This window comes from Ailuropoda melanoleuca, chromosome 11 (genome assembly GCF_002007445.2).
Source record: "Ailuropoda melanoleuca isolate Jingjing chromosome 11, ASM200744v2, whole genome shotgun sequence".
NCBI lineage: Eukaryota > Metazoa > Chordata > Mammalia > Carnivora > Ursidae > Ailuropoda > Ailuropoda melanoleuca.
Window position 1 is genome coordinate 6,997,540 of NC_048228.1, and position 11,474 is coordinate 7,009,013.

Here is an 11,474-nt window from a genome sequence, read left to right on the forward strand (position 1 = left end):
AAAAAAAAAAAAAAAACCTCTCAGCAAGCTAGGAATAGAAAGGAATTTCCTGGGGTGCCTGACTGGCTCACTGCACTCGGTAGAGCACACAACTCCTGATCTCAGGGTCATGAGTTCAAGCTCCACATTGTACGTAGAACTTACTTCAAAATAAAATTAAAAACAAAAATAAAAATAAAAAAAAGAAAGGAATTTCCTCAGCTTGGTAAAGAACATCTACAAAAAACCTACAGCTAACATCATACTTAATGGTGAGAAACTTGAAGCTCTCCTGCTAAGATCAAGAACAAGACAAGGACATGCCTTATGACCACTGCTTTTCAACATTGTCCTGGAAATCCTAGCTAATGAAATGAGGCTGAAAGAGAAAATAAAAGGTCTACAGACTGGGATGGAAGAAGTAAAACCATCTTCTGTTCTCAGATGATACATGATCATCTATGTAGAAAATCTGAAAGAATTAACAACAACAACAAAAACCCTCCTGGAAATAATAAGTGATTATAGCAAAGCTGCAGGATAGAAGATTAATATGCAAAAATCAATCACTTTCCTACATACTAGCAGTGAACAAACAGAACAGAATTTACAACACATTACCATTTACCTTAGCACCCCAAAAAATGAAATGCTTGGGTAAAAATCTAATGTATTTATGCATAAGATCTATATGAGGAAAAATCTAATTAAAGATATCAAAAAAAGAACCAAATAAATGGAGAGATATTCCATGTTCATGGAGAAGACTCAATATTGTCAAGATGGCAATTCTTCCCAACTCGAGCTACAGATTCAATGTAATTCCAATCAAAATCCCAGCAAGTTATATTGTGGGTATCAATCAACTGATTCTAAAATTTATAAAGGGAGGCAAAAGACCCCCAGCAGCCAACTCAATACTGAAGAAGAACAAAGCTTTATACAAAGCCACAGTAATCAACACAGTGTGGTATGGGTGAAAGAACAGTTCAATGAAACAGAACGGACAGCCTAGAAGCAGCTCCACAGACAGTCAACAATCTTTGATGAGAGAGCAAAGGCAACACAGTGGAACGAAGTCATCCTAGAACAACTGGACCTCTGCATGGAAAAGGACAAATCCAGACACAGACCTTACAGCTGTCACAAAAATTAAATCCAAATGCATGGAGGAGACCTGAATGGAAATGCAAAACTACAAAACTCCTGGAAGATAATGTAGGAGAAAACGTAGATGACCTTGGGCATGGTCATGACACAAACCATGAAAGAAAGAACTGATAAACTGGACTACATTAAAATTAAAAACCACTGCTCTGTAAAACAAAATGTCAGGAGAATGAGAAGACAAGCCACAAACTGGGAGAAGATATTTGCAAAAGACACAGCTGATAAATGACTGTTATCCAAAATGTACAAACAATAAGAAAACAAACACACAAACTCAACAAGGAAACAATATGATTTTTTAAATGGGCAAAGACCTGAACAGACACCTCATCAAAGGTATACAGATGGAAAGTAAGCATGTAAAAACATGCTCAATATCGTATGTCATTAGGGGATTGAAAGTTAAAGCAACTATGAGGGGCGCCTGGGTGGCTCAGTCATTAAGCGTCTGCCTTCGGCCCAGGGCGTGATCCCAGGGTTCTGGGATCAAGCCCCACATCAGGCTCCCTGCTCTGCTGGAAGCCTGCTTCTTCCTTTCCCACTCCCCTTGCTTGTGCTCCCTCTCTCGCTGGCTGTCTCTCTCTGCCAAATAAATAAATAAAATCTTAAAAAAAAAAAAAAAAGCAACAACGATACCACTACACACCTATTAGAATGGCCAAAATCCAAAACACTGATAACACCAAATGCTGGGGAGGATGTGGAGCATAAGGAACTCTCACTCGTTGCTGGTGGGAATACAAAATGGTACAGCCACTTTGAAAGACACTTTGGCAAGTTTCTTACAAAACGAGTCATACTCTTAACATATGATCCAGCAATCACACCCCTTGGTATTTACCCAAATGACTAGAAAACTTACGTCCACACAAAAACCTGCACATGGATGTTGACAGCAAGTTTTTTCATGATTGCCAAAACTTGGGAGCAACCAAGCTGTCCTTTAGTAGGTGAACGGAAAACTGTACTCCATCCAGACAAGGATTATTTAGCACTTAAAAAAAAAAAAAAAAAGCTATCAAGCCATGGAAAGACATGGAGGAACTTTAAGTGATTACTAAGTGAAAGGAGCCAATCTGAAAAGGCCACATACCATATGATTCCAACTCTGAGATGTTCTAGAAAATGCAAAACTATGGAGACAGTAGAAAGATCAGTGGATGATGGGTTGGAGGGAGAAGGGAACAAACAGGTGGAGCACAGAGGATTTTTAGGGCAGTGACCCTATTCTACATGATCTTACAGTGGTGAATACATGCCATCACACATTTGTCAAAACCCACAGAATGTACAACAAACACCAGGAGTGAACCTTAACGTACACTATGGACTTTGGGTGATAATGATGTGTCTTTGATTGTAATACGTGTAACACTACAGGTGTCAATAGTGGGGCAAGTTGTACATGTGTGAGGAACAGCGTATATGAACTCTATACTTTCCACACAATTTTGCTCTGAACTGCTTAAAAAAAAAAGTTCATTAATTTAAATCTGACAGGGGCGCCTGGGTGGCTCAGTCACTTAAAGCATCTGGCTTCAGCTCAGGTCACAGTCTCAGGGTCCTGGGATCGAGCCCCACATCAGGCTCTCTGCTCAGTAGGGAGCCTACTTCTCCCTCTCCCTCTCCCCCTGCTCGTGCTCTCTCTTTCACTCTCTCACTCTTTCTCTCAAATAAATAAAGTCTTTTAAAAAAATTTAAATCTGGCAATGAAGGCTGCCCCCCAAAATGAAAGGAGCTCTCAGATTAGACGAACCCCAGCAGATACTAGCTAACTGATGCCAGTCCTCACTGTAGAGAAGAATCACATGCCAAGAATCCCTGTCAACTATGACACTGATTTGGGCATAGTGTGCAAACTTCTGGCATGTTTGCACAAACAAGTGATACAAAATTAAAAATGATGAAACTTCAATACAATGTACTTTCTCCAGAATTTTTAAAACTCCACTCCAACTTCATAATCATTACTGACTCATTGACTCAACTGCACATGAGAAGTTCCTAACTAGTCACTCAAATTTATGCTTTCTGAATATTCCTTTATTACAGAGAAAAATGCAGCTAAAGACTGTAGATGGGGCTCCACGATTCTGCTTTCCATAGTATAAGCTATAAAATATCATCCTGACAACAGTAACTACTTACCTGTTCCTGCTTTGGTAAAAATGGGCTGATTATGCTAAATTGATTCTAAAATCCTTTACATTTCTAGAATTCTAGCCATATAATTCAAAAACTGACTTTTTAGATAGATTAGATTTTTAGGCTAGGTTTAAAAAAGTACTTGTTCTAATGAAATAATATACAAGTAACCAGAGATAACTTAAGTGGGAAAAGAAATTGTCAGGTTTGAAAAGTAAAGGACTGGGGCTGGGGCGCCTGGCTGGCTGTCGGTTAAGTGTCCAATTTGTGGTTTCCACTTCGGTCGTGATCTCCCGGTTGTGAGGTCGACCCCCACGTCGGGCTCTGTGCTGAGTGCAGAGTCTGCTTAAGACTCTCCCTCCCTCTCCCTCTACTCCTCCCCACCCCCACTAAAATAAATAGATAAATCTTTTAAAATAAAAAAATTTTTTTAAAAAGTAAAGGACTGGGACTGGGTCACCTGGCTGGTTCAGTCGTAAGAGTACATGAATCTTAATCTCGGGGTGGTGAGTTTGGGCCCCACGTTGGGTCTGGACATTACTTAAATATAAAATCTTTAAAAGAATAAAAAAGTTAAAGTAAAAGACTTTATCATAAAAGGAGGGAAAGGATTAGATGACCTTTCAAGCGGCAACTGGATTTACGGCATGTAGTGCAACCGAGAACTAGGTCATTGGTTAACCAAGAGTCCCGCCCAAACCACCAATCGACCACTGCCCACCAAGACAAGCATGACAGGTACGGATGCATAACTTATTCCAGATTCTGAAAAAACTACAAAAGACTTTTTGGGAAAAGAAAGCAAATAGCACTAGAGACTTCCTTTATTCGGGTAGTTATGAAAAGCATTTTTACAATAAAATCAGCCATTTAAAGGTCTCAAAGCGGCCATCTTAGGAAGAAAAAGAAAGATGGTAATCTTTTTTTGTAAATATTGAACTTAAAAAAAAAGCTTGATTTTTTTTGTAGATCTCGTTCTAGAAATACTAATAAAGTATATACTCCCAAAGAAAAAGCCCAAATAAGTCTGATTTTATCATCTTTTTCTACTTTTTCACCTATTCTTGCCTTTCCCTCATTAAAAATTTGTAGCAAAATTAAAAAGGGAACCAAAGAAATCAAGCCCAGGCACACAAGATCCCGATTCCTCACACACAGGGTATTAACGGCCCACCTGTAAAGGCCCCGCACTGGGTGGCAGCAAGATGTGCTGTCCATCTGCGTGTCACAGGCTAGCCCACACCTGGGCCCCAGAACCGGACTGTCTTCTGCACTCAAGAAAGCAAACGACAATGCAAATGAGAGAGAGACAGGATTACAGGAATCAGCTGAATTAACTCTAATTTCTCTCTCTTTTTTAAGCAAATCCTTTGCAAGCTTTGCTTTCTACTTCATCTATTATTTAGAAGCAAATTACAGGCGGCATACCCCTCAACTGTATTTTGACCTCAACCACTGTTATCAGAATGTGGTGGGTCTGAGGGCTCCTGGGGTCCCCAAGACCCCTTCAGGAGGTCCACAAAGTCCTCCCTTCTCCAGCCACATATTCGGTGAGGCTAAATTTTCTTCACCGACTTCAACTAAACAACAGATAGCAAGGGGTTGAATACAGAATCTGGCTGACTTCTCTTAAACCCACATTACAGAGATTAGCAAAAAATGTAAAACAATGCCAGTCTTCTAAAGTGTTTTTTGCTTTGGAAAATACAGTGTGTTTCCTTAAAAATATAATGTTACCCAACTATATTTCAATTTTAATATAGTAAATAATGTTATCACTTAATGGGTTTATTACTGCTACTTTAAATAAATTAATAAATATTTTAATAGGTTCTCAGTTTAATTTCTAAGAGTAAATATTGATCGATAAAACCCACTTAAACACAATCTCTTTGAGGTCTTCAATAATTTTTGAGAGCACAGAGGTTCCTGAGACCAAAGAGTCTGGAACCCAACAGGATTAGTTAAATAGATCCTACCACATACATCCTTTTAATGGATATACCCGCCATGCCTGCGACAAATGTGTAATGAATGACATTGAGAAAGTTACAAAACAACTCATATAAGATGAACTCATTTTGTTTAAAACTTTGACTACACAGATAAATTTTTACAAGAGAAAAAAATCTAGAGATATACACAAAAGGGTTAAGACTAGTGATCTCAAAGAGGCAGCATTTTAGGTCATTTTAACCTATTCTTTTTGCACGAAATCAGATTTTTTTCTTCTACAATATGGAGGTGACAGCATTTCCCTAACTGTGCTCTATGGTACAGTGGTGTCACGGAGGAGTCCATGGTTGTTAGCTGGACGAATGTGGATTATACCTCCCCATCCCCAGCAATTCTTCAACACAGTCCGCCAAAGGTTCTGAGAAGTCCTACAGCACTGACAGCATTTCCCAAACTTAGGTAACCGACAGAGCTCTTTTACCACGTAACACCCTTAGGGAAACACTGCCTCAGAGATCATCCTGAACAATGATCTGGAGAGGGGGTCTGCAGGCATCCTTTATCGTTACTGTTAGAAGTCACCAGGTCACCACTATTTAGAATGGACGACCTCCAGTAAACACGTACACATCTAATCAAGAATACTGGGGGTTATGTAAACCACCTTTTTTACATTTGCTTTAGTAAAATAGCTCTACAAGGAGTAAATTTAATTCATATACATTTTGGAACTTGGACAATTCAAGCAATGGTTTTAAGCGGCAATTCTTAAGTAAAATCTTCTTTGATGAAAAACACAAAGTACATCTGACCGTAAGTCATCCCTTTAAATGACACACATCGGTAAGCACTCTCTGCAAGGGGTGACCTGCACACTCCGGCGGTTGTCCGCGCCGTGGGCACACAGCTGTGAGCGGAAGACCAACAGACCGACGGCACCCAGCCTGCCGCTCCGCCTTCTGTCCCCCCAGGCAGCCACCCCTGCAGTGCTGCCCCCTGGTCGCCAGGGGGCCTGTGGGCCCACGTCTCCCCGCTTCTGCTTCCTTCCTCTCCAAAATCACAGTGAAGGGGTCACATTCCCACCCGTCCCTCTCATGGGCCAGGTCACTTAGAAGTCACCCTCTTCACCCCAGGTGTGAGCCAAGCGTGACTGATCACAGCTGATGCTCCCCACAAAATCTTTAAAAGCTACTCTACCTACTTCCAGACCTACTTACCACATTTTAACTAGCACTTCATCTCTGGTTTATAAAATTAATACTGCAATGGTGTGCGTGCTGTATTTTACTACAAATTTGCCTCGTTTCCACTTGTGTTATGGGTTAAATTGGTTTCTGACGATCACTTTTAGAGTTTAAAGGGTGTATAACAATGTTTCCAGGGGAAAATGCAATTTGAATTCTAACTTGAATTCCTAATAGGTGGATACAAATTGCCTTTTCAGGTCATCTGGGAATCAGAAATGGGCCCCAGGAAACAACACAGCCAGTCAAGGCTCGGTTAACAACTGAACGAGAAGACCACACAGAGCTGAGGTAGTCAAGGAGCTCGTACTCAGGCATCTAACCGTTAGCGACTGCTGAGGGCGCTGGGGCTCCATCACGGCTCCCTGCACCAGCCTGCCTCAGTTTGCCTGCCTGTACCTGAATTCCCAAAAGATAAGAAGGTACAGTCAGGCCTGCTCTGTTCCAAGTCAAGGCTTTTGCCCCACATCCCTATCTGCTCTCCTACACCGCGGAGCTGAGTTTCCAGATACAACAGAAACTTCAGGAAACCCTTCTAGTGTTCTTCCTTCAGGCCTAAACCATCAAAGCCTGGTCGAAGTGGCCCATATTTCCTTTCTCACTGCCCCTGGTTTCACTCTGTCCATCAGTACTGAAAACCACATAAACATACGCTTCATAGGAAAAGAAAAAAACACAACAAATACATACTTGCCTTATTCATTACTTTTTTAAAGTAGTGGTAAAAACCTCAAACCTTTCAAGAATATCCAACAATTCTAGAAAAAGTGGGGTTAATAAATTTTATCAACTGAATAAGCAAATATATACTAATCACTGGTATTTATTTAATTTTTTAAAGATTTAAGAGAAAGATGAAGATAGCGACAGACAGCATGAGCAAGCACGAGCGGGAGGTGAGGGAGAAGCAGACTCGCCGCTGAGCAGGGAGCCTGCTCGGGGCTCCATCCCAGGACCCTAGGATCATGACCTGAGCGGCAGGTAAACGCTTACCTGACTGAGCCATCCAGGCGGCCTGATCACTGACTGGCATTGATGACCTATCTAAAACATCTCATCAAACGAATATCAATACTGCAGTTGTTATTAACTAAAGTCATCATCAAGGGGAAAAGGGAGACTATGTTATGCAAAATCCCACTGGTACATGTTCCTCCAGGCTTAAAAATGATCGATTTCATATTAAAAAAAGCATGTAAGTCATTTTCTATTCTGGGCTTTGAATGTTTGGAAGATGCTTCTTAGTTGCTCCTCTTAATTAAGCAAGCAGTTTCCTACACTTGGGCATGGACTTTTTAAACCCTTGCCAAATGAAAATGCTACATTCAGGAATCATGGGCAGATATTAATGGATATCTTACAGACAACTCAGAAGCCAGCTCAAAAACATTGCCGATTCAGGGCTTTATAACACAGGCTGGGGATTATCAAGGTACCCTGCCATTATCACAGCACCAGTAACCGAGGTGTTCCCATACCGAGAACAGCCACTGCCCACCTTTTAATCCCCTACCCCGTTCCTATAATAACTGCAGCCCAAGTGAGTAGGGCCTAGGAAGAAAATTCAATTCAAGCCAGTGCATTTCACTACTTACTAGCTACTCTGATAAACGCTTGAAAAGCGTGGCAAAAAAAGATTAGGGATTATCCAAGAATTTTAATTACTTCTGTGGTCCTCGTTACTGATTCCATAAGTTCCATAAGGAAACTGGCATGAATTAGTCAAGGCATTTTAAAAGTAAACATAATCTGCTGACGCAAAGGCTTTAATCCCCCAAATCAAAAGTGACCCTGTTCCTCAATTAGCCTCTACCTCTGATTTGCTGGCACTACTGTGAGCTAGTATACGCTGTCCTTTGCTAGGTGTGGAGGGGAGAAGAGTGTACACCCCCCATCCTAAGGCCACCAGAGAATGCCAGTCTAGCACGAGGAGGGGGGGCATCAGCTCGTTCATCTGCGCAGGTCTAGAGGACCAAGGGCTCTGGCGAAAATCCCAGGGCCAGGCCCACTTTCCGACTATGAATACCCTGCCATGTAAGTCTATCAACACTCAAGACAATCTTCCGGGTTTGCTGGGCCTCATGCTTGGTTTAATGCTCTTGGTCATCTCGAAATTATTAATAACATTTGAGCAAAAGGGCCCACACTTTGACTTTGCACTTGGCCCCACATATTATGCAGCTTGTCCTCTCAATATTCATCATTAACTACATCTGAAATATGTAAAATTAAACGTGACTGGATTCTGCATTTCAGATGGAATAAATTATGCTCTTTAAAAGCCACTTGATGGGGCACCTGGATGGCTCAGTCGTTAAGCGTCTGCCTTCGGCTCAGGGCGTGATCCCGGAGTCCTGGGATCGAGCCCCACATCAAGCTCCTCCGTTGGGAGCCTGCTTCTTCCTCTCCCACTCCCCCTGCTTGTGTTCCCTCTCTCGCTGGCTGTCTCTGTCAAATAAATAAATAAAATCTTTAAAAAAAAAAAAAAGCCACTTGACAGACAACTTTACACAAATCATTCTCAAGTTTTATATATCTTCAATTTAAGTTTATGACAATCATTTTTTTCTTGGTGATCCTTAAAATGAAAGTGCTGTATTATATAAGAAAAAAACTTTAACTATTAGGAAGAGCTCAGAATGTCTTTGTATACCTTAAGTAGGTCTTAAACAAGGATGGCATTCATATTTACTGAGTTTTAAAATTCACTCTGAATCTAAAGACACACATTTCTAAGTATTTTATACTATGATTAAAGATTGGGTAAATAACAGGGGCGCCTGGGTGGCTCAGTCGTTAAGCGTCTGCCTTCGGCTCAGGGCATGATCCTGGTGTTCTAGGATTAAGCCCCACGTCAGGCTCTTCCGCTAGGAGCCTGCTTCTTCCTCTCCCGCTCCCTCTGCTTGTGTTCTCCCTCTCGCTGGCTGTCTCTTTCTCTGTCGAATGAATAAATAAAATCTTAAAAAAAAAAAAAAAAGATTGGATAAATAACAAATAGTTACTTAAAGAATAAAATCAAAGGACCAGACAAAATAATTAACTTTAACAAAGCATGCTTTTTAGCCAATTAGCTGAATAATGTAATGAATGAAGGAACGTCATAAACTAGTTGTTTAAGCATTTTGCATTTCGGGGGTCCTGGGTGGCTCAGTCAGTTAAGTGTCTGACTCTTGGTCTCAGCTCAGGTCATGATCTCAGGGTCCTGGGATCAAGCCCCATGTCAGGTTCCACACTAGGTGAGGATTCTGCTTGTCCCTCTCCCTCTGCTCCTCCCCCTTCTTGCTGGCTCCCTCTATCTCTGGGTCTCTGGAATAAATAAATAAAATCTTTAGGGAAAAAAAAAAAAAGAATTCTAGCATTTCATCCAGTTCCTTTCAAAAAGTTGAACCCCGCTCCTGGAAGCTGGAGGTTCACTCTGCTTGTCCCCCAACCGCAGAGTCTGCACCTTGAGAGCTCATCATTCCTCAACACAACCAGAAATCGGAGCCTGGGGTTGGATGCAGGCTGCAAACGGGCTCAGCCTTCCTTGAAGTGCGAGGTGGTTAAACAAAAGAGCTGCAGGGCTGGATGCGGCAAAGATCTGAAGGATTGGTAAACTCCAGACCTAAGCCAAGCCAACTGAAGTCTCAGTGTTTTTAATGAAAGTGTTGCTTTTTGTGCTAGCAGGTGCCCAGGCTGAATGATCAAATGTCAGGGAAGTGTGAAGAAATATCTGTTTTTACAGGGAAGGCTACTTAGGTGTAGAGGGCAGACCTTTCAACGTTAGAAATGATGCGGGCGAGGATGGTGGAGGAAGGGGCTGGTTGGAGGAAACGCCCGTTTATTCCTAGAGCAGGAAAACATCAGCAATTTAAAACCCTTGTAAGAAAACACAGGCAACTGTGAAACAGGTTCCTGATTAGACAAAAGCTCCCAGGAGCGATTACAGAGGTCAAGAGCGAGCGTAAGGTGGTGCAGCCACTCTGGGAAACACCTCTGCAGATCCCCAACATGTAAAACAGTGACCATGTGACCCAGCAATTCCACTCTTGGGTGGACGCCCCTGAGAACCGAAAACACGTGTGCACACCGAGCCTATACACAAACACGCACAACGGCATTATTCATGGTAGCCACAGAGCAGAAAACCACCCAAACGTCCATCGACTGATGAACATACCAACAAAATGTGGTCCAACCATACTAGGAAATGTTGTCTTAGTCTATCTGGGCTGCCAAAACAAGATACCATAGACTGGGTGGCTTATGATCAACCGAAATTTATTTCTTACAGATCCAGAGACTGGGAAGTCCAAGATCAAGGTGCTGGCATGTTAGAGCTCTGGTGAGATCCCTCTTCTGGTTTGCAGCTGGCCACGTTCTCGCTGTGTCTCACTTGGTGGAAGGGGCTGGTGAGCTCTCTGGGTTCTTTTATAAGGGAAATCATGCCATTCGTGAGGGCTCTACCCTCATGCCCTAATCCCCTCTCAAAAGCCACCTCCCAATACCATGATACTGGGGATTTGGTTTCAACATACGAATCTGGGAGAGACACACACCTATGGCAAATATTATTCAACCATAAAAAGGAATGAAGTGCTGATACACGTTACAACATAGACCAGCCCTGAAAACATCAAGTGTAAGAAGCCAGTCACAGACAGACCACATTGATATGAAATGTCCAAAACAGGCAAATCCATAGAGACAGGAAGTAGACTGGTGGTTGCCAAGAGCTGGGGGAAAGGGGAAATTAGAGGGACAGTTAAGGTCTCAGGGGCTCCTCTTTGGGGTGATGAAAATGTTCTGAAATGAGGGCACCTGGCTGGCTCAGTCAGTAGAGTATGCACCTCTTCATCTTGGGGTCGTGAATTCAAGCCCCACGTTAGGCACAGAACTTACTTAAAAACAGGGGCGCCTGGGTGGCACAGCGGTTAAGCGTCTGCCTTCGGCTCAGCGTGATCCCGGCGTTATGGGATCGAGCCCCACATCAGGCTCTTC

The 11,474-nt window shown here is 42.2% G+C and overlaps 1 protein-coding gene across 1 annotated transcript in view; it reads right to left on the bottom strand.

The window, feature by feature from the left end:
• Positions 1-4,527, bottom strand: part of CLSTN1 (calsyntenin 1) — a 60,612-nt gene extending 56,085 nt beyond the window's left edge. Inside the window, exon 1 of the mRNA XM_034671179.1 lies at positions 4,469-4,527. Within this exon, the coding sequence (XP_034527070.1) occupies positions 4,469-4,512 (44 nt within the window). The 5' untranslated portion in view covers positions 4,513-4,527. The remainder of the gene's footprint in view (positions 1-4,468) is intronic.
• Positions 4,528-11,474: the final 6,947 nt, after the last annotated feature.